We start from the raw sequence: 26,467 nt of genomic DNA, 5'->3' as shown, positions 1-26,467 counted from the left end.
ACTGGGAGAAGTTGGTGAGAGTCTGTGAATAGAGCAAGCCCCTATTGGGAACCCTGGCTCCTCCCCACCCCAGGCTGAACAGGGTCAGAAGGTGCCCCCCGACCCAACTCCCAGCTCTTACCCTGATGGCAAAGCGCTCAACACCTTGCATCTTTGGGGAACTGATGACAGTCGTGAGGTTGAGTGGATCCCCAAATATGTCCCCATCAGTGATTACCACTATGACCTTGGGTGCATTTTTTCTGGAGCCGTGGCTTGGCGTGAAGATGTTGTCTCTAAGTAGGGGAGAGTAAATAAAGAGGAGAACTTTGCCAGAGGGATACTGAGCTCCGGGGAGATTTTACTCACTGACCTGTTTCAGAATTGGAGAGGATTAAGGAGCCCTCCGAAATGGGGGAACAAAAGCCGGAAGAGGGGTGGTGATGCCCCTGTGGCACACAGCAGGGCCAGGTGGAGGGGAGGCTGAGACATACCTAGCCCCTCACCTCCTCCCATAGAAAGGTGCTGGATAGCAGAGTCTATTCTGTGTGTATGTGTAGGAATGACAATGATATTAATAAAGAGTGGCTAATATTTACACAGTACTTATGTGCCAAGCACTGTTGTAAGTGCTGTGCATATTTTAACCCATTTAATCCTCACAAAATCCTATAGAACAAATAATATTATTTTTTTAAGTTTATTTATTTATTTTGAGAGACAAAGGGAGCATGCAGAGGGAGAGAAAATCCCAAGCAGCCTCCACCTGTCAGCGCAGAGCCTGACGTGGGGCTGGAGCTTACAAACTGTGAGATCATGCATGACCTGAGCTGAAATCAAGAGTCAGATGCTTAACTGACTGAGCCACCCAGGTGCCCCTGACAAGCATTATTATTATTCTCATTTTAAACGTGAGGCAACTGAAGCACCGACAGGTTAGGCAACTTACCCAAGGTGAGTACAAAGTAGAGATTGAACCCACGCAGCCTGGCCACGAAGCCCATCCCTGTAAGTACCGTGCTCTACTGATGCTCACAGCAGGAGTCTTTGGAAGACTTTTTGGAGGATGTCTTGGGATGTCAGCCATTAACAAAGACTGGGTTGAAAGACCTCACACATTTCCCTCAGCCAAAGAAGAGCTAGAACCTGATCCTCTCCTCTTCACAGCTCCATCCAGCCATCTCTCCAGGCATGATGCCTCAGAACCTCTGGGCAGGGCCGTGAGCTGGCACCCAGTAGGTGCTCAGGTAATTCCCACTGCCCTCATACTTACAGGACATGCTGTATGGCAGAAGCAGTCTTGGTGACATTCTTCACTTGAGTGATATTCTGGACTCTGGCGAGGGAGGCCACTGCATCCTGGCTGTCCCGAAGATCAAACTCAGTCTGTATCACTTCCCCATATTGCACAAGGGCAAAGTTGCACTATAGAGGAGGAGCCGAGGTGGGGAAGAGGTTGGCAGAGTCGCCATGCCCAAAGCCGCCCCTGCCCCCTACACGATTCCTCCTGGAAGCAGTGGAAGAATCCACTCATTTCTCCTTGCCTCCAGGCAGGAGGAGATGTTAAGGCAGAGGGAAATCTCTAAGCAAGGAGAGGTGGAGGAAGGTATAATAGTACTGGATCACAGTGAATCATAGACTTGCCCCTGAAACCATGTCTTTGTGTAGTCCCCCTCCCACATATTGACTATGGGGTTGGTCATGTGACTAGCTTTGGTCAATGGAACATGAGCAAATGCGATACAGTCAGAAACTTGAAAAGTACATGCATGCGCTGGTTCTTGCCCTCTTGGAACACTGCAGCCATGAAAACGTTAAGCTGGCCTGCTGGAGGCACAAGGCCCAGACAGGTAAGGCCATCTTAGGCCATCCAGTCAAACAACAGGATGTCTGCAGCTGCAGGAGTAACTCCAGGCAAGGCCAGCAGAAGGACCACCCAGCTGAATCCCGCCCAAATAGCTGACCCACAGAACTGTGAGCAAATAAATGGTTGTTTTGAGGTAGTTTGTTCACGGCAATAGAGAACTAATAGACTGTGTGAGTCTAGCTCTTAGGGAAGCCCACCTCAAAGCACTTGGCATAGAAGTTCTTCATCATGTTGGAGATGAAGTCTTTGGCTTTCTGGAAGTCTGGGGGATCAATGCTTCCTGAGCCATCTAGGATGATGGCAATCTCAGTGCCTGGCCAAAACAGGGAGCAGGTTAGGAGCGGACACAGAATTTGACACAGGAGTGAGGGCAGCATGTGCTGCCCTGCAGGGCACCCACCCCATTCAAGCCCTGAGGGCTCAGTTCAGGGAGGAAGCTGGTAAAGTTCCCAAGAGTGAAGCCTTTGTCTCGGAGGCATAGATAGCCACGGCCTATTCAGGCTCTGACCTGCTGAGTGAGTCACTCCCATAGCTCCTGCTCCTCGGGCCTCAGTTTCCCCATCTGTAATATGGAGGTGGGGGGGCAGAGCTGGGACTAACTAGGCCTATAGAATCCAGCCACTGCTTCCCATCTTCCGGCCCTCGGCACACCTCACCCCTGGAGGTCACCAGCCTAGGGGTCAGCTCTGACAGCCTCTGGGAACAACCCAGATCTGCCTCTTCTCACCAGCTGCTTCGTCCTCCTGCTCCTCTTGTGTCTTCAGAGCCCGGCGCCACCTGGCTGTCTTCTCTAGGCTGCCATTCTTGTTCCTGTAGCAGTCTCTGGCATCCACATGTACATTGGGATCAAGGAGATTTTCTTTAAAAACACATACGGAAGAACTCAGAGTCAGATAGCCTCCTTGTTCACCTCCAGGCAGGCCCACACTTGTCTCTGCTCTGATTTCCTTCACAGGGGCTTAGGCTTGCCTTGCCCTCTCTGGGCTTCTGTGTCCCTCTAACATCTGCCACGCCTCTTCCTGGAGACCCAAGGAGATCTCTTTAGAGCTATCTAAGGTCAGTCAGTGTCCAACCCTTACCAAGGTCAGAGAAGTAGACCTGAGCCTGGGGTTGGAAGTTGTTGGCTAATAGGCTGCAGGTGCCTGTGAGTTCTGGGCTGAGACTGTGGGGCTTCCGGGACATCACTTGAATACAGATCTAGGAGAGAGGGGGAGAGAAGAAGGGGAAAGCCTAGGTCATCTCCAGCACAGGCCCCCTAATCACAGCCACATCATCACCCCCATTACAGAATCCATCACCTCCATTACAGAATCAAGTGCCACAACCAAGTAGAAGATGCAGGAATAGTTTGCTCACCCCTCATCAGGGGTAGGAGTCAGTGCTGGGGCCAAAGCTGAAGTTAAGCACTTAGGTCAGTGTGCTGGGTCATGGAGTACCCAGGTCAGAGCCATGGTTAGCCCTGGGGTTGGTACCAGGGAGGCAGCTGGGCTCAGCCCTGAGAATATGCCAGTCAGAGTGTTATCAACACCGGTCAACTACAGGGTAAGCTCCACCTTCCCTGAAGCCCTCCATCATCCCGCCTCATGCATACTCACCAAAACACTGTGGTGGTTCCGGACAACTGTCACTCCCGGGTGCCTTCCCTTTGGGAAGGGGGCATGCTCTGAAACAGTTAAGCCTAGGTAAGGAGGGAAGGATGCTGGGAGGCAACCCTACAGCCAACATCAGAGGTCACATGATGGTCAGGGCCCCATAAAGAACAATCGGCCACTCAGAGCAGCCTCTAGAAGCTGGTTGGGGGGCCTTCAAGCACAGGCCTGGACATGTTCAAGGCAAAGTGCCTATTCCCTGGGCTTATTCACTGACTCATTCAACAAATGCCCTGTGATGTCTGCTCTGTGCCTAGCCTCATGGCAGATGGTGATAGGGATCTAGACATAACTGAGACCTGGTACTTACAGGGGATCCCAGTTTGGAAGGGCAGGAGGGTAGAGAAGAACTAGCCGGTGGTTGTGTGCAGCACTGGGGACGGGTGAAAGATGCTAAAGAACTGGCTACATGGACCGATGAACTCTCCACTCTCCACATTCTATTTCTGGGGACTCTTAATGCCCCAAGACCCCAGGGTGAAAGTGTAGCTCATTCCTCTCCCTCCACAAGGTGGGTCTCAGGAGACTCATTTTTGAGCCATAGAATCACCCGCTTATGCTGCCAGCCTGCATCCCCTTCTGAAGCAGAGACTGAGGCTGATCAACACCATGCCTTTCACAGAGACAAGAACCCTACCATACACAGCTGAGAGTTCATCAGCAAATGTGGGCCTTGAGTTGAACTGGATGGAATGAGTAGAGTTGGTTAATGTGAGAATTAGGTCCATTCACTTGTTCATTCATTCATTCAAACAGCATTTATTGAGTGCCAATCCCCATGCTAGATGCTAGGATGGCCACAGGTCGGGAGGGGTAAAGTTAGATGAAATGGAGGTGTGATGAATTGGGACATGTTGGGTTCTGGAATCAGATAGAGTCGGGTTTGCCAGCTGTAGTACTGCCAACACTAGATGCATGCCCTTAGTCGTATTGGCAATTAAAGGACTGCTCTGAACTGTAGCTTCCTTTTCTATAAAATGGGAGTGAATTTGAGAATTAAAAGTGAACAAAGCACTTAGCAGAGTGCCAGGCACTCTGCTACATTTTAGGTATCATTTAGGTAGCACTCGATACATTTTAGGTATCATTTTTGTTAGGACAAGATATGGAAAGGTGGGCTGGGGATTTGGGTTGGGTTGGGATGGGATTGGGCTTTGGGATAGAAGGCCTACTGTGGGTGGTGGTGGAATCTAGGGTCGAGGGACTGGACTAAGTGCATCTGGGTTCAAATGGTTTCGGCCAGATAAGTGGGATTCCTCAAAAGGAGGTCCAGGGAACATTCCCTGGAGTGGTGGTTGACTTACCTACTGGTTGGCAAAGAATCTCATCCTGGATGAGGGAACAACGATGTAGGAGGCCTGCTGTCCCGTTGGTTTGAGGACTGGTGACCAGGAGCCTGAGTAGGAAGGCACACAGCAAAGCTGAGCTGGCCAATGATTCCCTCCTCCTTTCTGCCTGCCCAGGCACAGTCTTCCTACTCCAGGCCCCACTCCAGGCCCCACTCCAGACTCACTGGCTCCCAATCTGGAAAACTAATGGAAGAGGTCCAGACTTGGGTCCCAGCCCAAAATGGCAGACTTTGCATTATGTGAAAAGCATTTGCTCAGCATTTACATTTACATAGCTCCAGGGGAGAAATAGTTAAATGCATCTGCTCTCTGCCTGCTGACCTACCCTGACAGAAATGGGAGTGGTATTGATGGTAAAGACTCTCTGCTCTTTGGGGAGGGGGTGGGTAGATGCTAGGAAGCCATCAACAGGACAGCTGGTTCTGTCAGGGGCACTGCTGGCTTCCTAGTGGCTGCCAGGGGAACTGACCCACCTGGCCTCAGTGATGGTATTTCTTGAGAAGAGCATCCTGGCACTGCTATGCAATGGGTCAGTCAGAAATGGAGGTTTGATTCCAAACTCATTCTATGAAGCTAGCATTGCCTTGATTCCAAAACCAGTCTTTACCCCACTAAAAAGGAGAATTACAGGCCAATATCCCTGATGAACCTGGATGCAAAAAATTCTCAGTAGTGTACTAGCAAAGCAAATTCAATAGTACATCAAAAGAATTATTCACCATGATCAAGTTGGATTTATTCCTGGGCTGCAGGGCTGATTCAATATTTGCAAATCGATCAACGTGATACACCACATTAATAAAAGAAAGGATAAGAACCATATGATCCTTTCAATAGATGCAAAAAAAAGGATATAACAAAATACAGCATCTTTTCTTGATAAAAACCCTCAAGAAAGTGGAGATAGAAAGAACATACCTTAATATCATAAAAACCATATATGAAAGGCCTACAGATAATATCATTCTTGATGGGAAAAAACTGAGAGCTTTCCCCCTAAGATCAGGAACACGACAGGGATGTCCACTCTCACTACTGTTGTTCAATATAGCACTGGAAGTCCTAGCCTCAGCAATCAGACACAAAAAGAAATAAAAGGCATCCAAACTGGCAAGGAATAAGTCAAATTCTCACTCTTCACAGATGACATGATACTCTACATGGGAAATCTGAAAGACCACCAAAAAACTGCTAGAGCTGATACATGAATTCAGTAATGTCGCAGGATATAAAAACGATATACAGAAATTAGTTGCATTTCTTTACACAAATAATGAAGTAGTAGAAAGAGATATCAAGGAACTGATCTCATTTACAATTGCACCAAAAACCCTAAGATACCTAGGAATAAACCTAACCAAAGAGGTAAAAGATCTATACATTGAAAACTATAGAATACTTATAAAAGAAAGTAAAGAAAACACAATGAAATGGAAAAACATTCTGTGCTCATGGATTGGAAGAACAAATATTGTTAAAATGTCAATACTACCCAAGGAAATCCACACATTCAATGCAATCCCTATCAAAATAATACCAACATTCTTCACAGAGCTAGAACAAACAATCCTAAAATTTGTGTGGAATGAGAAAAGACCCAGAATAGCCACGTAATGTTGAAAAAGAAAACCAAAGCTGGAAGCATCACAATTCTGGACTTTTTAGCTACATTACAAAGCTATAATCATCAAGACAGTATGGTACTGGCACAAAAACAGATACATAGATCAATGGAACAGAATAGAAGACCCAGAGATTGACCCACAAATATATGGCTAACTAATCTTTGACAAAGCAAGAAAGAGTATCCAATGAAAAAAAGACAGTCTCTTCAGCAAATGGTGCTGGGAAAACTGGACAGTGACATGTGGAAGAATGAACCTGGATCATTTTCACCATACACAACAATAAATCAAAATGAATAAAAGACCTAAATGTGAGACAGGAAACCATCAAAATCCTACAAGAGAAAACAAGCAAAAACCTCTTTGATCTCAGCTGCAGTGACTTTCTACTTGACATATCTCTGGAGGCAAGGGAAATAAAAGCAAAAGTGAACTATTGGGACATCATCAAGATAAAAAGCTTCTGCACAGCAAAGGCGACAATCAATGAAATAAAAGGCAACCAATAGAATGAGAGAAGATATTTGCAAATTACATATCAGATTAAAGGGTTAGTATCCAAAATCTATAAGGAACTTACCAAACTCAACACCCAAAAAATAAAGAATCCAGTGAAGAAATGGGCAAGAGACATCAATAGACACTTTTCCAAAGAAGACATCCACATGGCTCACAGACACACGAAAAGATGCTCAACATCACTCATCATCAAGGAAATACAAATCAAAACCACAATGAGATCTCGCTTCACACCTGTCAGAATGGCTAAAATGAACAACTCGGGAAACAACAGATATTGGTGAGGATGCCGAGAAAGGGGAACCCTTTTACACTTTGGTGGGAATGCAAACTGGTGCAGCCACTGTGGAAAACAGTATAGAGGTTCCTCAAAAAGTTAAAAATAGAGCTACCCTACGACCCAGCAATTGCACTACTAGGTATTTATCCAAAGGATACAAAAATGCTGATTTGAAGGGGCACATGCACTCCAATGTTTACAGCAGCACTATCAACCATAATCAAATTGTGGAAAGAGCCCAAATGTCCATTGACTGATGACTGGAGTAAGAAGACGTATGTGTGTGTGTGTGTGTGTGTGTGTGTGTGTGTGTGTGTGTGTGTATATATATATATACACACATATATATGTATATATATATGTACATATATATACACACATATATATATAACAGAATACTTCTCAGTGATCAAAAAGAATGAAATCTTGCCATTTGCAACAACGTGAATGGAACTAGAAGGTATTATGCTAGTGAAATAAGTCAGTCAGAGAAAGACAGATATATGATTTCACTCATATTTGGAATTTGAGAAACTCAATAGATGAACATAAGGGAAGGGAAAGAAAAATAAGAAAAAAAAAACAGAGAGGGAGGCAGACCATAAGAGACTCTTCTTAAAAAAAATTTTTTTAATCTTTATTTTTGAGAGAGAGCAAGAGCACATGCATGCATGAGCAGGGGAGGGGCAGAGAGAGAGGGAGACACAGAACTTGAAGCAGGCTCCAGGCTCTATGCTGTGAGCACAGAGCCCAATGTGGGGTTCAAACCCATGAACTATGAGCCAAAGTGGGACGCTTAACCAACTGAGCCACCCACACACTCCACCATAAGAGACTCTTAAATACAGAGAACTGAGGGCTGCTGGAGGGGAGGTGGGTGGGGGTATGGGTTAAATGGGTGATGGGCATTAAGGAGGGCATTTTTTGGGATGAGCACTGGGTGTCATATGTAAAAGATGAATCACTGGGTTCCACTCCTGAAGCCAAGACTACACTGTATGTTAACTAACTTGAATTTTTTTTAGAAAAGAAAGAAATGGAGGTTTGAGGGGTGAGTACCTCAGCCTCATTAAAGCAGCCTCCAGAAATAGTTCCAATGGCAAACTTTACCCCTTACCCCAAGCCCAGAGAGACAGCAGAGTCCAGGGTTAGCCTAAGCAATCTCCCTATCCACGCTGCCCAGGGATAACTGGTTTACCTCAAAACAGTGCTTTTGAGTAGGGGGTATTGAGGAAGTGGCCCTGAGGCTGGGCTTGATAACAGTGAACTATGTCCAAGATCTTTGTGCTGAGGGCAGTAAGGGAGTCATGGAGGACTTGATAAAGGGGATTAGTCTGTACTTTCAAAAAGGTCAAGATGTAGCTATGGTGAATCGGGTGGCAGGAATGAGGTACCATCTCCACTTCCTTGCTTCCCATCACTCTATTGTAATTATAAAATAGATCATTTACTTACCTCCATGGATTAATAATAATAATAATAATAATAATAAAGCCTATACCTGTGCCCCCAACCCTCGTTTAACCCACCCCAAGCTGATTCCACAAGCTCTTGTCAAGGTCATCCGTGGTCTCCACCTTGCCAAATCCAATGGACACCTTTCCGTCCTCATCTTCTTCAACCTCTCAGCAGCCCTGGACATGTGACCATCTCCTCCTTGAAACACTTTCTTCTTGATTTTCCCCTAACTCTCTCAATACTCCTTCTGAGACTCTTGTTGGCTTCTTCACTGTCTAACTTCTAAATGTTGTTGGAACCTTGGGGTTTGGTCCTTGTTTTCCTTGCCAGCACATTCTCCCTAGTGATCCCCTCCAATCCCATGGCTTCAATATACCTATAAATGCTGAACTTCTGTGGCCAAAGAATCCCTCCACCAGAAGTCAGACCAGCATAGCTGTAAGAAATAGAATAATGCCCCCACCACAGATGTCCATGTCCTAATCCCCAGAACCTATGAATGTGCTTTTTATGGGTAAAGGGATGTTGTAGACTTAATTAAGTTAAGGATCTTGAGATGAAGGAAATAATCCTGGATTATCCAGGTAGACCCTATGTAATCACAAGGGTCCTTATAAGATGGAGGCAAGAGGGTCAGAGTCAGAGAAAGATCTGAAGATGTGACACTGCTGATTTTCAAGATGGAGGAAGAGGCCAAAAGCCAAAGAATGCAGGTAGCCTCCAGAAACTGAAAACGGTGAGGAAACAGATTCTCCCCTTGAGCCACCAGAAGAAACACAGCCTTGCTAACACCTTGATTTTAGCCCATTAAGACCCATTTTGGATTTCTGACCTCCAGAACTGTGAGACAATAGATTTGTGTTGTTTTAAGCCATAAATTTTGTAGTTGTTACAGCAGCAACAAGAAACAAACACAATAACCAACCCCCCACTGTCTAACAGGCATCTAAAACTTTAGAATGTTCAAACTGAACTTGGGGTCTTGTCCTCCCAAGCCTGTGTTTCTCCATCTTCCCCAAGGCTATTAATAGATGGTAAAACCAACAACTACATTCTAAAGCCTGAATCCTGAGGACATCTTTGCTTCATCTTTTCACTCATCCCTGCATCAAGTCCATCAGTAAACCCTGTGGGGATCCTTCCTCCAAACTATTATCTATGGAGCATCTCTTCTCTCCATTTCCCATCACCATCCTGGCCACCACCATCTTGCCTGGTCTATGGTAATTGAAAGGGCGGGCCTACGCCAGCCGACTCCATCTTGTTCTGTGTCCTTCACCTAGACCACGCCTCCTCCCTTTGAGTGACCTCCCGCTCACCCATTCAAGCTTCCTGATCAAAACACGCCAATTCCCCAGCCAATCGGCTGCCCCTAGACCCCTATAAAACCTTTGTGCTTTTGAAACTCGTTCTCTTTCCCTGGTATCTCACCGCTGCCTGGGTGCAGGTAGGGGATTGAGCTCAAGCTAGCTCGAATAAAGGCTCTTTGCTTTTGCATCGGACTCGGCTCCCTAGTGGTCTTTGGGGATCACGAATTCTGGGCATAACATTTGGGGGCTCGGCCCGGGATCCCCAAGACCCCCAAGGGACCCCTGACCTGGAGAGCCTGACTGGCCACGGTTAGTGTCGGTTTGTTCTGTCTTTTCTATGTGAGCTCATTTCTGGAATTCTGGTAGTGCCCGACGCGGTCTAGGTGGACGCACTGGAGGACCACGGGCCGGGAGTTTCGGAAGACGTTCCGATTCTCCCTTCTGGAGGGACGTGGAATCCCCTCATCTGTTTCAGAGGGACGTAGAATCCCCTCAAAGGTCTGAGACGAGGCGGGTCGCTCCCGCTGGTCGGCGTGAGGCCGTCGTCTTTGGAGGGACGTGGAATCCCCTCATCGGTTTTGGAGGGACGTGGAATCCCCTCATCAGTTTTGGAGGGACATGGAATCCCCTCAAAAGCTAGCTTTCAGTTTTGCTTCCATGGAGTTGGAAGACTTTCTAGGGGCCCTCTGTTTGTCTGTTTTTGTGTTTCTCTGTTTTGCTCTGTGGACTTACTGGACGGACGTTATGGGACAGACTCGGACTACTCCTCTAAGTATTATGATTGATCACTTTAAGGATGTGAGGGGAAGAGCTAACAACCTCAGTGTGGAAGTCCGAAAGGGTCGGTTGCAGTTTTTTTGTTCTAGCGAGTGGCCAACTTTCAATGTCGGATGGCCACCAGAGGGGACCTTCGACCTCCCTACCATCCACCGAGTCAGGAGTATCATCTCTCGGCCTAAGACGGGCCATCTTGATCAGCTCCCTTACATTATCACTTGGCAGGACCTTGTAGAAGACCCACCCTCTTGGCTTAAGCCCTTCCTAACCCTGCTCCCTCCGGAGCCAAAACCCATTCTTGCTTTGCAGGAGACAGAGAAGAGGAAACGTCTTACCCAGCCTTCAGCACCCCTCTACCCTGTCCTACGGGGGGTACTGAAGAAGAATTAATTTTTCCTCCCCCGTATAACCCCTCTAGGATGCCGGAAGAACACCATCCTCCCCCTCCGGGGAAGGCAGACGCTGTTCCGAGAGCGGGAGGTGGAAACGCTCCAGGGGGAAGCCCGCCCTTTACCAGACAAAGGGCTCAGAGGGGGCAATCCGCCTCCGCCGCCGACTCTACTATTCTGCCCCTGCGAGCCACCAGACCCCCAGACGCGGAGGGGAATCAGCCCCATCACTATTGGCCTTTCGCCACTAGTGACCTCTACAATTGGAAAGCTCAGAATCCTAAGTTTTCCGAGAAACCGGCAGGGCTTATTGATTTATTAGACTCTGTTCTTTTTACCCATCAGCCCACGTGGGATGATTGCCAGCAGCTTTTGCAGGTCCTGTTCACGACTGAAGAAAGAGAAAGAATCCTCAATGGGGCCCGAAAACTAGATCCGGGCGCAGATGGGAATCCCACCACCAACCAGGCTCAGATAGATGCCTCCTTCCCCTTAACTCGGCCCCAGTGGGATTTCAACACGGCAGAAGGTAAGGAGAGGCTCCGGGTCTACCGCCAGACTCTAATGGGGGGGTCTCCGAATGGCTGCTAGAAAGCCAACCAATTTGGCCAAGGTAGGAAATGTACAACAGGGAAAAGATGAATCTCTGGCTGCCTTTTTAGAACGGATCATGGAGGCACTCCGTACCTATACCCCCATGGATCCAGAGGCTCCGGAAAGCAAGGCAGCTGTTATCATGGCCTTTGTAAACCAATCGGCCGTAGACATTAGGAGAAAATTACAGAAAATAGATAGACTAGGAGAAAAAAGTCTGCAGGACTTACTGGTGGTAGCCGAAAAGGTATATAATAACCGGGAGCCTCCTGAGGACAAGCAGGCTCGCGCCATGACGGCTGCCAGCAGTAAGCAGACTCGAGACCTGGCCAGAATACTGCTAGCTACCACTGCTGACTTCCCCGAGGAACGAGACCGCCGTCTCCGGCAGCTGGCAGACTACGCAAGAAAAGGTAAAGGAACCACCAAGAGGGGGAAGCAGAGGCTGCAGAAGGATCAGTGCGCATACTGCAAGGAGATAGGGCATTGGGCCCGAGATTGTCCGAAAAGGGCCGGCGGGAAGGGATGCAAGACTGATCAAGTAAAAGTCCTAGAGCTGGATGAACTAAGTGATTAGGGGAGTCAGGGTTCGGACCCTCTCCCCGAACCCAGGGTAACTCTTAAAGTGGAGGGGACCCCTATTGACTTCCTTGTCAACACCGGAGCACAACATTCAGTCCTCCGCACCCCACAAGGAAAACTAGCTAGCAAGAAGTCCTGGGTACAAGGGGCAACTGGTATGAGCCAGTATTCATGGACTACCCGAAGAACAGTAGATTTGGGAACGGGCCGGGTATCCCACTCCTTTATGGTAATACCAGAATGCCCCTACCCGCTGTTAGGATGGGACTTACTGACCAAGATTGGAGCTCAGATAACTTTCAGAGAAGGGGGGCCTCAGGTCACCAATGGCAAGGGCCACCCCATCCAGGTCCTGACCATGAAACTGGAGGATGAATACCTCCTCCACCAGGAGGCACTCCCGAGAGAGGATAATATAGACAGATGGCTACAAGAATTCCCCTCGGTTTGGGCAGAGACAGGGGGGATAGGACTAGCCGCTCATAGGACCCCAGTCCTGTAGAGCTCAATCCAGGAGAGAGTACGGTAAGGATCAAACAATACCCCATGTCTCAGGAGGCCCGGAAGGGGATCCAGCCACACATCCGGAGACTACGAAGCCTAGGGGTACTAGCTCCTTGCCAGTCTGCCTGGAACACCCCCTTACTGCCGGTCAAAAAGCCTCACACAAATGACTACCGACCGGTACAAGACCTCCGAGAAGTAAATAAGAGGGTCGCGGACATACACCCAACTGTTCCCAACCCATATACTCTCTTGAGCTCCTTAGCGCCCTCCAGGGTCTGGTATACTGTACTAGATTTAAAGGACGCCTTCTTCAGTCTGCCGTTGGCACCCCAGAGCCAACCCTTGTTCTCCTTTGAGTGGCATGATCCGGAGGAGGGCTACAGTGGACAACTCACCTGGACACGGCTACCTCAGGGATTCAAAAATTCACCCACCATCTTCGACGAGGCACTACACGAGGACCTGGGTGAGTACAGAAGGGAGCACCCTGGCCTCACCCTTCTACAGTATGTAGATGACATCCTGATTGCTGCCGACACAGCCAAAGACTGTGAGCAAGGGACCCAGGACCTGCTGGCTACCCTGGGGGCCTTAGGATACCGGGCATCCGCGAAGAAGGCTCAGATATCCAGGGAGAGGATAAGTTACCTGGGATATATCCTGGAGGGTGGACAGCGGCGGTTATCAGAAGCCAGAAAAGAAACTGTCCTAAAGATCCCTACTCCCACCTCCCGAAGAGAAGTGAGGGAATTCCTAGGATCAGCCGACTATTGCCGCCTCTGGGTTCCAGGTTTTGCTGAGATCGCCAGGCCCCTATATGAAGCTACCAAAGAGGGGAAAACATTTAAATGGGCTGAAAAAGAAGAAACTGCCTTTAATCAGTTAAAAAGGGCCCTCCTAAGTGCCCCAGCCCTGGGCCTACCGGACATTATGAAGCCCTTCCACCTCTTTGTAGACGAACATAAGGGAATAGCAAAAGGAGTTCTAACTCAAGCCTTAGGCCCCTGGAACCGCCCAGTGGCTTACCTGTCTAAGAAACTAGACCCAGTGGCTGCCGGCTGGCCGCCATGCCTAAGAATTATTGCGGCGACAGCACTACTAGTCAAGGATGCAGACAAACTGACCCTAGGACAGGAGATCTGGATCACGACCCCACACGCCATTGAAGGGGTCCTGAAACAGCCTCCGGATAGACGGATGAGCAATACACGTATGACTCATTACCAGAGCCTCCTACTCAACCCTCCACGAGTGCGGTTCCACCCCAGTGCAGCCCTCAATCCTGCAACACTGCTGCCCGACCCTGACCTAGGTGCCCCACTACATGACTGTGCGGGAATCCTGGAACAAGTACACGGATTCCGGACGGACCTGACCGACCGGCCCCTCCCCGATGCCGAGGCTACTTGGTTCACTGATGGCAGCAGCTTTGTGCGAGACGGACACAGGTATGCGGGTGCAGCGGTGGTCACCGAAACCGACACCGTATGGGCGGAGGCTCTACCCTCCGGAACGTTAGCCCAGCGAGCAGAGCTCATAGCCCTCACCAAGGCGCTGATGCTGGGAGCTGGAAAACGGCTCAACATCTACAGAGACAACCGTTATGCATTTGCCACAGCTCATATTCATGGGGCAATTTATCAGGAGAGGGGGTTACTGACGGCAGAAGGACGGACTATAAAAAATAAGCAGGAGATACTTAACCTGCTTACGGCCTTATGGCTTCCTGCCAAGCTAGCCATTATCCACTGCCAAGGGCACCAAAAAGCTGATAACCCAGTAGCTAGAGGTAATCAAAAGGCTGACCAGGCAGCCAAGGCAGTAGCCCTTACTCCAGTCCCCACCATGACCATACAACTACCAGACCCGGGAGACCCAGTTTTACCAGACCAGCCCAAGTACTCCCTGGAGGAGTTACAGCGGATCAAGAAACTCCCCATGGCCCAGGAGATAAAGGGATGGTGGTATACACCTAACAAGGAACTTGTGTTGCCAGACCAGCTCGGAGTCTCAATATTAGAGCACATGCATCGGTCTACTCACATGGGGGCCTGAAAATTAAAAGACTTAATCCGACATGCCAGAATTAAGATTCACCAACAGGACACCAAAATAGAGCAAGTTGTATCTGCCTGCAAGACCTGCCAACTCACCAACGCGAGGGCCACATCAAATAAAAAAGGAACCAGGCTCAGAGGCACCAGACCCAGAGCCCAATGGGAAGTCGACTTCACTGAAGTCAAACCAGGAAAGTATGGTTTTAAATATCTTTTAGTATTTACAGACACCTTCTCTGGCTGGGTGGAGCCATACCCAACCAAGCATGAAACGGCTCAGACGGTGGCTAAGAAGCTACTAGAAGACATCTTACCCAGGTATGGTTTTCCTGCCATGGTAGGATTGGACAATGGACCAGCTTTTATCTCGCAGGTAACACAGGCAGTAGCCAAGGCGGTGGGGGCAAACTGGAAATTACATTGTGCTTATAGGCCCCAGAGCTCAGGACAGGTAGAAAGAATGAATAGAACCCTAAAAGAGACCCTTACCAAATTAACCATGGAGACTGGCGGGGACTGGGTGACTCTCCTACCATACGCCCTTTACCGGGTTAGAAACACTCCTTACACTCTGGGTTTTACTCCCTACGAGATCATGTTTGGCAGGCCACCCCCTGTTATTCCCAGCCTTCGAGCTGAACTTAGTTGCTGAGTTTAAAGATCAAGAACTTTTTCTTTCCTTGAGCGGGCTCCAGAGGGCGCACGAGGACATTTGGCCGCGCCTCCGTGCCATCTACGAGGCTGGCCCGATCCCGACACCTCATCAGTACAGGCCGGGAGACTGGGTCTACGTCAAAAGGCACCACCGAGAGACTCTCGAGCCGCGCTGGAAGGGACCCTACATCGTGGTGTTGACAACCCCCACCGCTCTCAAGGTAGACAGCATCACGACCTGGGTCCATCACACCCACGCCCAGCCAGCGGACCCCTCCTCGATCCGGAAGGACTTCGTCACGCGATGGGCCATCAGTCGGGACCAACACAACCCGCTCAAGCTCAAGCTACAGCGCATTCGACCCATCTAATATTGGTAACTCTGTTAACTCTGCTTGTCATTGCTCATACGCCCCCCAAAACATCACCTGACAGATCATAGACACCAGCTCGGGGACAATACTTAATCAGACGTCCCAGAGCCACCCCAGGGACACTTGCTTCCCAGAACTTTGCGTAAACCTCCAAACTCTGTTCCCCTTGTCACCATAAATGCAGCCGGCCCCATGATTGGGTCCGTAAGTTACATGACAAGGGGGGAATGAAAGGGCGGGCCTACGCCAGCCGACTCCATCTTGTTCTTTGTCCTTCACCTAGACCACGCCTCCTCCCTTTGAGTGACCTCCCGCTCACCCATTCAAGCTTCCTGATCAAAACACGCCACTTCCCCAGCCAATCGGCTGCCCCTAGACCCCTATAAAACCTTTGTGCTTTTGAAACTCGCTCTCTTTCCCTGGTATTTCACCGCTGCGTGGGTGCAGGTAGGGGATTGAGCTCGAGCTAGCTCGAATAAAGGCTCTTTGCTTTTGCATTGGACTCGGCTCCCTAGTGGTCTTTGGGGATCACGAATTCTGGGCATAACAGTAATAGCCTCCTGACTGGTAGCATTTGTTTTTGAAACTTACCCTTGTAGTTTACACCCTGTCACTCCCCTGCTTCAGTAGCCTCCCATGTGCTTAGAAAGAGTCCATACTCCTGGATACAGCCCACAGGGCCTTGCAGTCTGACCCCTCCCTGCTCTGAGACCTCCCCTCCCGTCTCCTTTGCTCTCTAAGCTCCAGTTCCAGATGGTTTCTGTTCCTTCACAGCCCCAGTTCTTTCCTACCTCAAGCCCTCTGCCTTGCTGTGTCCTTTGCCTGGAAACCCTGCCTTTCACTCCCCAAGGCTGGGTCACTTTCATCCCCTGGCTCTGGTTAACTGTCACTTCCTGATAAATGCTGTCTCCAGCCAGCCCCACCTCACAACATAGCTACTGTTTCATGTCACCCTGTTTTATTTCCTTTTCAGAACTTGTCATCATGTCTGATAATATCCTCTTTCCTTGCTTGTGTGCTTGTTATCTGTCTCCCCCACTAGACTGTAAGTTCCTCAAGGATCATGTCTACCTTGTTCACCATGGTATTTCCAGGGCATGGAACAATGCCTGGCACAGAGCTAGGGCTCGGTAAATATGGTTAAATGAAGACTGAATGACAGCCCAGGCAGCAGGTAAGGGGGCTAATGTGGGGCAGGGCTGAAGAGCGGAGGGCAGGTGTAAATGAGCTCTGTGGGCTCTGCAGCTGAGCTCCCAAAATAGGTCACCTGCTCAGCAACCCTGTCTCTGCTCCAGACCCTTCCCCAGCCTGAGCCACAGCCCTCCATCCAACACCTCATCCCCTGTCTCCAACAAAGATGGGCTCAGAACTAGTCTCCACCCCAGATCATGTTTTGGTGGGGTAAGTCCAGGCCTGGAATAGCTTCGGGTCTCCTTCCTCCTTCGTGCTGTTGCCCAAGCTATTTCCTTTGCCTATAATTCCTTCCCACCTCCTTTTCCTGCCAAAATCATTCTAAACACCAGCTCCTCAGGAAGTCTTCCCAAAAGGAGCAACTTGACCCCCTCCAAGCCCTCCAGGTAGCCTTGACTACTGGAACCCACTTCCATACTCACCTAGACTGTGAGTTCCCAAGAGACTACCATATGCAGCTGTCTGGGCTGTGCAAGGTTGCCATTCATGTCACAGTCATGAAGTGCTGTGGCCTGGGGCCCAGTATGAGCTGCCTCTGTTGTCTCCCATTTAATCCCCGCCCCCACCCCCCACCCCAAGGTGGGTAGTCTCTTGATCTCCAGGTTTGTTGACTGAGTGATTGACTAACTAAACAATAATCAAACTATCATCAGCTCACAGCCTCAGGGACCCTATTATATGCTGGGCTGGAAGCAGTCCATTTCCTGCCTTGACCCGCCTCCAACCTGTCTTCGTTCAGAGTCTATTCCCATACCTCCCAGGAGAAGGCCTTCTTTTTTTTTTTTTTCCAAGTTTTATCATGTTTTTTTTTTTTTTAGCTTGCTTTTTATGGTTTTATTTGAATTTTTATTGAAGTACAATTAACATACAATGTTATATTATTTTCAGGTGTGGAAGGCCTTCTTTATGTTCCACTCATCTCACCCTACAGCAACCAAACCCATGATGCGATGAGCCCTGGCTATTACATTTTAAGGAGAAACTGGACAAGGGAGTGAGAGGGACATGCCACCCTCTCACAGGGCTTTCTGGCTGCTTTCTGTGGCCCTGGGGGGGCCAGCAGTGCATTTCCTGCCCTGCAGAAGCCCGTGGTCTCAGGCTTCACCATTTGTGGCAGGAACCAAGAAGTGCCTCCCACCACATCCTCCCATGAGCCCTCTCTTCAGCAGGTATTCAGGGAGGTTTTCATGAGCCCAACTGGGCTCTTCCTGCAAGCCCAGGGTGGACTCAGAGCCTTCTTCTCCAGGAGCTTCAAGCTCCTCTCATCCACCATGTCCTCTCAGCTTGGCTTCTAAGAGGCAGGGCCCTGCTGAGGTACTGGTGGGAGGGGAATGGGCAAAAGATGGTCACAGATAACTGGGACTGACTCCTGACCCTCACGAACATATGGAGCAACCAGAACGCTCGTGCACTGCAAGTTCACAAAACTGAATGTTGGCCCAGCGCGTATAATGCCTGATAAAAGGAAGTACACCTGCCTCTTAAAAGAAAGTGCACAGAAGCAAAATTTGTCCAAGGAAACTGGCCAAACGCTCATCATCAGCACCGTTCACATGATGAAAAACTCTACCAATGAGAATAAGTATCACTGTCTCAGGCAATACCACATTCAAAATTCACAGACTGTATATTGAGGGAGAGGAGCCTGACATAAGAGACCACATACGGCACACCTCGTTTATAAGTTCAAGAACAGGCAAAACTAATCCAGGGAGATGGAGGTCAGAGCGCTGGTTAGCTCTTGGCAGGGGATGTACCTGGAAGGGAGCACCAGGCTAGAGAGGGCTTAGGTGAGGCTGGTAATGTTCTGCTTCTTCATCTGGGTGCTACTTACATAGGTGGTTCACTTTGCCAACATTCACTGGGCTACAGGCTTATGATGGGTGCATTTTTCTGTGTGGCAAATGTCCATAAAATTTTACCAAAACAAAAGACAACAAACAGCAACCTTTAATTCATCTTCCTGCAGCCAAAAACTTGCTAACAACCTTCTCACCTCTCCTCCCTGCTTCAAAGCTTTCTGGCTCCTCAAACCCTTGATGCCCAGGTAACAAGGCACTACCCACTTCTCCCAACCTAATGCTCATTACACTCAGCTTCAACCACCTGCCATTTTCTGTTCCTTGACTTTGCTCAGGCTAATTTCCAGGCTTCTGGCCACACTGCTCTCAGTTGGGATATCCCCCTCCCCTGCCTTCTCACACTAATTCCTACTCATCCCCTCGGTCCCAGTGTTGATGTGCACCCTATGGCTGAAGGGTACGCCTGCTTCTATGTCTCCAAAGCGTCCTGGACATCTCCACCAGAGCAGCCATCACACCCCTTGTCACTGCCTGCCTTGTCTGTCTCCTCCAGGAGGCAGGGAGTTCCATGAGAGCAGGGACTATGCCTGTTTCACTATCTTATCCTCACACTTGGCCTGTCATTGAGTAGATGCTCCATAAATACTTGCTGAATGAATGAATGAATGAATGAACGAACAAAGTGTCCCTGCCTTCACCATTTACATGGTCACCAGCCTCTTCGCTGTACAATGAGGAAACTACAGTCCAGCAAGGGGTCCAAGCCTGCTAGGCTGGCAGGGTCATGGCCCAAGTCCCAGGGCTATAAGGCTACCTCAGGAGCTGCTACTGCCCACCCACGCTCCACCAAACAGAGCTTCTGCTCTGCTCAGCTCAGGAAGATGGGGAGCTCTGCTCAGCCAGAAACCTTGAGCATCTCATCTGGCTCTGCCCCAAGCCCATCTAGATGCGAGGCTTAAGGTTCATGTGTGCTGTGCAAGAAGGAAACCCTTGACCAATGACTAGAAGCAAAGCAGAGGGGAGGGGGAAGGGATTCGCCTGAGGCGGGGCATGAGCGTGGCTGGGTCACAGAGCAAGCACAGAGAAAGCCATGTAACCATCATGAACAAAAAGGAAAGGAAAAACTGCCCTAGATTAAAAGAGAATAAAGAGACACAACAGTATGTGACACGGGAACCTTGACTGGATCCTGGCTTCAAAACAAAGCAGCTCTAAAGGTCATTGTGGTGACAATAAGGGAAAAAACTAAAGGCATGCTTCTACATTACCATCTCACCACTATCACCATCCGATACGACACGTATTTTGCTTGCTTGCTTGCTTATTGTCTATCTTCCCTGAGCCAAAGAATTTTTGTCTGCTTTGCTCACTGCTATGAGCCTTCAGGGCCTCTTTAGGGCTTGGCACATAGTAGGTGCTCCATACGAATATTTGCTGAGTAAATGACCACGGTATATATAATCCCACAACTTGCCTTCTTTTATCTTATGTTTCAGGATTGATTCAACCACTATGCTCATTTCATTCATTTGAGCTACGTCTAATATTGCATTGTATATGATTCATAACTTATTTCTTCCATTTTCCTAATGAGGAACATTTCCAGTCTTTCACAAATGCTACGATAAATACCTTTACATGTGCCCGTTCATATCTTTAAGGTTGGTGTCTGTGAGTGGAATGGCCGGGTCAAAGGCATCTTCAACATTACCAGATATGGTAAAACTATTCTCCAGGTTGGTTATATCAATTTACAGTCCCACACGTCCCCACATCCTCACCAGTAGAATTTTGTCACGTTTAAAATTGGTGGCTTATCTACTGGGTGGGTACAGATGAGATTTTAAAAAACATAAAGCAATGTTTAGTGAGCTTGATTTCGGCCAGAAACTGTGCTAAACCCTTTATGTGCATTAATGCAAATAGTCTTTGCAACAACCCTGTAAGGTAGAGAAATCTCTACCCCCGTAAAGATAAGAAACTGAGGCTATGGGTTGAGCACCTTGCTACAAATACAGAGAAAAGTTGTCACTGACCCATGGCTGAGATTCACAGCCTGCCCCTGAACCACGTTCCCTGCTGCCTCATATTTTCCATTTTTTCTTTGATATTTTTGTCACTGTCCAAAGTTTATATACTGAGCATGTGTTACTTCTGTAAGAGATAAAAGAGCCTTAAGAAATTTTATTTTAAACTAGTTTTGAGGTCATTCTCCCACCCCCGGCAGTGAAGAGGGCAAGGATTGGCCTGGTGCTCACAGCCTCTCTCCTGCACACCCTCTGTAGGCGAAGGGAGGTTGTCCCCAAACTGGGGGAGGGATGCCAAGGCCTCCTCGGCAGCTTTTTCAGGCTCCCCAGAGGCCCCCTCAATTATGCCTCCCATCTGCCGGGCCCTGCTCACCAGGTCCGGTTGGTGCTGGAGTCTTGGTGCAGAAGGGCGTTGAGCACATAGGGAACGCCTCCCTCAGGAGTCACCCAGGTCCGGGCCACATCCACATTGAAGGCCACCAGAGGAACCAGGCCTGTGGAGAACAGAGGGACATTTAACAGATGCCTGTTAAAGCCATGGCTGGCCCTTTGACTCCCATCATTCTGTCACATCTGGTGGTGTCATCATCCCCATTTTACAGATGAGAAAAATGAGATTCCCCAGGACCTTTTCCCTATGGGAATAGGACGGGAGTGTAGGCATGTCTGACCCAGAGCTCCTGATCCTCCTACTATGTCAGCACCAAGGCCCCTCCTCCAGCAAGCCTTCCCTGGTTCTCTCCTAGAAGTACTTCCCACCTTCTCACACCTCCCACTGTGCACTTTCTGTACCTGTCAGATAGCATATACTCGTGACAGTGTCTTGTACCAAAGTTCAAATAGACTATGAGCCCTAGGGCTAGGATATACATACATTCTGTCTAGGAGGCCCCATCAGATGACCCAGGAGAAAACATGTCCTCAAACATGTACAAGAATGTTTATAGAAGCTTTACTTGTAATAGTTCCCAAGTGGAAACAACCCAAATGTCCATCAACTGGGGAAGGGATAAGCTAACTGGTAGAGTCACACAATGGAATACTACTCAGGAGTACAAAGAAATGAGCGATTGACACACACGACAAGATGGGTGAATCACAAAAATCATTATGCTGACTGAAAGAAGCTTTACATAAAAGAGTACTGTCTAATTCCATTTACATGATGTTCTAGAACCAGCAAAGCTAATCTATAATAAAAAATATTTCCTGGGGGTAAAGGGATGTGGCTTAACTGGGAAGGGACAGGAAGAAACTCTGTAGGCTTATGGAAACACCCTAGGTCTTGATAAGAATTTGGATGACAAAGGTGTGTGCGTTTGCCAAAAACACACTGAATGGTCAACTTAAAACTTGTGACTTTCACCGAATATAAATTTTCCCTCAAAAAAGAACGAGCAACAAACATTGACCTCTGGTTGATATGTATGCTGAAGCATTTAGGGATGAAGTGTACCAACCTCCGCAATTTACTTTGGAATGCATCAAAATGTAATGTGGCTTGATGGATGGATAGATGGATATATGCAGATGGATATACAGATATATGTTTACATATGTGTCTGTGTGATGTTGCAAATATAACGAAATGTTGACAACTGTAAAATCTAAGTGTGGCATATAGTTTTCCACCGTACAATTATTTCAACTTTTCTGTATACTTGAAATTTTTCACTAAAAAGTTTTGGGGAAAAACTGATATTCACAGATTGCCCCCAACCTCAGAGGTTGTGCCAATCCATACCACAACAACAGAAGAGGAGAAGGCCTGTTTCCTCACAGCACTGCTTGAGGTGTGTGTAGACCATCCTTGTTTTGAAAGAGTTTCTTATCATTTTCTTCCAAAATATCTTTTTTAATTCTGAATGAGGTTGAGTCTCTTATTTTAAGTTGTTTACTGCCTATTCATATACATTATCCATTTGTAGGAAATATTGCTTTCTTATTAATTTGCAAGAGCGTTTTGAATCAAAAAAAATTACCAATGTGTTCAAGATAATACTTCACACTTAGCTATTTGATGTAGGTATCTTTTCCCACATCTAGAATTTATACGTAGTCAAGTTATTTTTCTTTTATGACTCTTCAGTTTTATGTCGTGCTTCCCCATTCAGAGATTATTTTTTTTAAGTTCACTCATGTTTTTGTCTGTATTTTGGGGGGTTTTGTTTCACTTCTTACACTTGAATCTTTAATTGATCTGCACTCTATTTTTTGTGTACAGAGTGAAAGAGGGATCCAGCTTTTACTCTTTCTCCCCACAATTGAAATTGTCTCAACATTTTTCCTTGAATGACTCGTCTTATCCCCATAGATCTGCAGTATCACCTTTATCATTCTCAGAATTCCCATATGCATTTGGGCCTCAGCTGGGACTCAGTTCTGCCCTACTGACCACATTGTCTCCCGCTTGGATATGTTCATTAGTCTCCTGACCTTTCTTTTCCAAGTCTTGTCCCTCTGGATACAACCTCCCCATATCAACTGCCAGAGAGAATTTTAAAAGTATGTCCTGACTATGATATTCCACCGTAAAAACTCTAATGTATATTTACAGAGAAAAAGGGCAAGGTGAAGTTGAGTGTACAGAACTTATCTGTTCAATTACTGTTCAATGAACAACGTTTTGGGGGAAAAAAGCTTTTTGGAAAACACTCTTTTTTAATGATGGTATAATGACTTTTTCATTCTTAAATATACCACATAAACATGCCATAAGAATGATGTTCTGACATCACACATTCATGCAAAAACATACTCACTAATTTACTTAGTAAAGCAGTTTTTAGCCCCACAATTCATAGGAAACAAATGTGAACTGCTCATCTTGTTTGGATAAATTCAAAATGTCTTGTTTAGCATGTACAAGCCAACTGAGACGGCTGAAGGGGTAGTAGCTTCTGTGATTCTGCAGTCTGTTAAAATGTACAAACTATGCCATGTATTTTGAAGTGCTTTCAGGTTTAGCATTTATTTTTCCCTCAATGTATTTTTTGTGCTATAACTATATTTAAACATTTTTTTAATGTTTATTTCTTTTTGAGAGAGAGAGACAGAGACAGAGAGAGACAGGGCGTGAGTAGGGAAGGGTCAGAGAGAGAGGGAGACACAGAATCCAAAGCAGGTTCCAGGCTCAGAGCTGTCAGCACAGACCCCGATGTTGGGCTTGAACTCGTGAACCACGAGATCATGACCTAAGCCGAAGTTGGACGCTTAACCGACTGAGCCACCCAGGTGCCCCAATGTGCTATAACTTTATTTTTGAAGGTAGTTTGAATGCAAGATAACCACGAGTACCCAAAAGACTGAAGAAACAGTGAAGAAATGGTGAATGAGAAATGTACCTTCTCAATAATGACTCCCTCACAATTATCCTCCACTACTCATCATTAAGTCTTCATTTCCTCTCTTAATGAGGACAGTAAACTTTTATTACAGTAAGTTGTATATGTAAATTATATTTTATATTCAAATTAATTTTTTTGGTATAAACTTGTTTTATCGGCCAGCTAATAAATTTTTCCATCAGTAAAAACTGTCTGGGTATATTGAGCTAGATGGAATGAACCACAGTTTTTCCAATGAAATTGATGGAAATAGTTTTTCCAATTAATGACTTTTCACTTAGCAGCACAGACGTTAAAAACAAAAATCATTAGGCAAAGGATACGTTAATGGACTTTTAAGTAAGGAAGAGAAGGAAATATATACATATAAATATACTGTTCTTCATTCACCAAGATATAAATTTAAAATCTATATGTCTCCATTAACATCACTTCAAAATATATTTTAAAAATTGACTGAATTGGGGCGCCTGGGTGGCGCAGTCGGTTAAGCATCCGACTTCAGCCAGGTCACGATCTCGCGGTCCGTGAGTTTGAGCCCCGCGTCGGGCTCTGGGCTGATGGCTCAGAGCCTGGAACCTGTTTCCGATTCTGTGTCTCCCTCTCTCTCTGCCCCTCCCCCATTCATGCTCTGTCTCTCTCTGTCCCAAAAATAAATAAACGTTGAAAAAAAAATTTTTTTTTTAAATAAAAAAATAAAAAAAAATTGACTGAATTAAAAATACAAAAATCCACAACCAAAATGGGAGACTTAAATGCTTTAACAAATCTTTCATCAAGCTACAAAAGCACATTAAGGTATCAATAATGATATAGAAGATCTGAATATCACAACTGACTAACAGAACACTGTACCTAACAATAGTAAAAGAAACATTTTTTCAAATGCACATGAAACATTTACCCAAATCAAATATAAAAGAAAGGTCAAAAAGCAAGCCTCAATAAATTTCAATGCATTGAAGTAATTCAGAATAGGTTCTCTGACTACACTGGAATTAAACTAGAAGCCAATAACAAAAAGAAAACTATAATAACTTGAACTTCTCAGAAATCAAGCAATGCACGTCTGCATAAGTCAAAAATGAAATGGCCATGGATATTTTTTAGTGATAATTAAGATATGACAAATCAAAACTTGTGGGAAACAGTTAAGGCAGTGCTCAGAGGAAATGTGCAGCCTTAAGTGCCAATGTTAAGAAAGACAAAAAGCTAAAATCAATGATCTAAGCTTCCATCTCAAAAAGGTAAAAGAATAGTAAATCAAACCCAAAGAAAGTACAGGAATAAAGATATGAGTATGTATCAATGAAATAGAAAACTAACTTAGAGTAGAGAAATCAACAAAGCAAAAGTTTACTTTTAAAAAAGCTTAATGAAACTGATAAACTCTTAGCAACATTGTCAAGAAAAAAAGAGAGAACACACAAGTTACCAACATGAAGGAAAAAGAAGCCATCAGAATAGATCCTAAGACATTAAGAAATAATGAGGATAGTATACACAACTTTATGCCACTATACTTCACAATTTTGTTGAAATAGACAAATTCCTTGAGATAAAGATTTACCACAACTGATGAAAGAAATGCAAGCTGAATAATCTTGTATCAAAAAAAGTAAATCCCATTATTAAAAATCATAGGAAGAATTCCAACCCAGATAGCTTCACTGTGAACTCTTCCAAACATTTAGAGAAGAAATGCCAAACTTACACAAACTATTCCAAAGAACAGAATTGAAGGAATACTTTCCAATCATTTTACAGGACCAGAATAACATTGATATATGTTTTAAACGTTTATTTATTTATTTATTTTGAGTGAGGACAGAGAGAGAATCCCAAGCAGACTCTGCACTCTCAGTGCAGAGCCTGACACGGGGCTCGATCCCACAAACTGTGAGATCATGACCTGAGCCAAAATCAAGAGTCGGATGCTTAACCGACTGAGCCACCCAGGTGCCCTAACATTGATATTAAAACCTGACAAGAGCAAAGACTTAAAAAACAAACAAACAAAAATCAGAAAAAGTCTGACAAGAGCCGTACAAGGAAGGACAATTGATGATCTCTCTTGAACACAGATGTAGGAATCCTAAACAAAATATTAGCAAATTAAATCCGGTGACA

General features: G+C 46.6%; 1 protein-coding gene and 1 long non-coding RNA gene across 3 annotated transcripts in view; one reads left to right on the top strand and one right to left on the bottom strand.

Moving 5' to 3' along the window:
• ITGAE (integrin subunit alpha E) overlaps positions 1-26,467 on the bottom strand; it is a 72,486-nt gene that overhangs the window by 32,365 nt on the left and 13,654 nt on the right. Inside the window, exons 2-10 of one of the 2 annotated variants that reach the window (XM_047832069.1) lie at positions 21,364-21,484; positions 4,800-4,891; positions 3,442-3,509; positions 2,926-3,043; positions 2,574-2,705; positions 2,355-2,408; positions 2,044-2,159; positions 1,253-1,404; positions 122-275 (exon numbers count right to left, since the gene is read on the bottom strand). In XM_047832069.1, coding sequence (XP_047688025.1) covers positions 122-275; positions 1,253-1,404; positions 2,044-2,159; positions 2,355-2,408; positions 2,574-2,705; positions 2,926-3,043; positions 3,442-3,509; positions 4,800-4,891; positions 21,364-21,484 — 1,007 coding nt within the window. The remainder of the gene's footprint in view (positions 1-121; positions 276-1,252; positions 1,405-2,043; positions 2,160-2,354; positions 2,409-2,573; positions 2,706-2,925; positions 3,044-3,441; positions 3,510-4,799; positions 4,892-21,363; positions 21,485-26,467) is intronic. The other variant, XM_047832070.1, reaches the window with a different exon arrangement.
• On the top strand, positions 12,180-25,846 carry LOC125151316 (uncharacterized). Its single transcript, XR_007146727.1, has 3 exons — positions 12,180-12,409; positions 17,691-17,698; positions 25,836-25,846. It is a non-coding gene; the product is annotated as an uncharacterized LOC125151316 (long non-coding RNA).

The sequence above is a fragment of the Prionailurus viverrinus genome, chromosome E1 (assembly GCF_022837055.1).
Source record: "Prionailurus viverrinus isolate Anna chromosome E1, UM_Priviv_1.0, whole genome shotgun sequence".
In the NCBI taxonomy this organism is placed as follows: Eukaryota; Metazoa; Chordata; class Mammalia; order Carnivora; family Felidae; genus Prionailurus; species Prionailurus viverrinus.
Note: the sequence above shows the minus strand (reverse complement) of the source record. Positions and strands in the feature narration are given on the sequence as shown.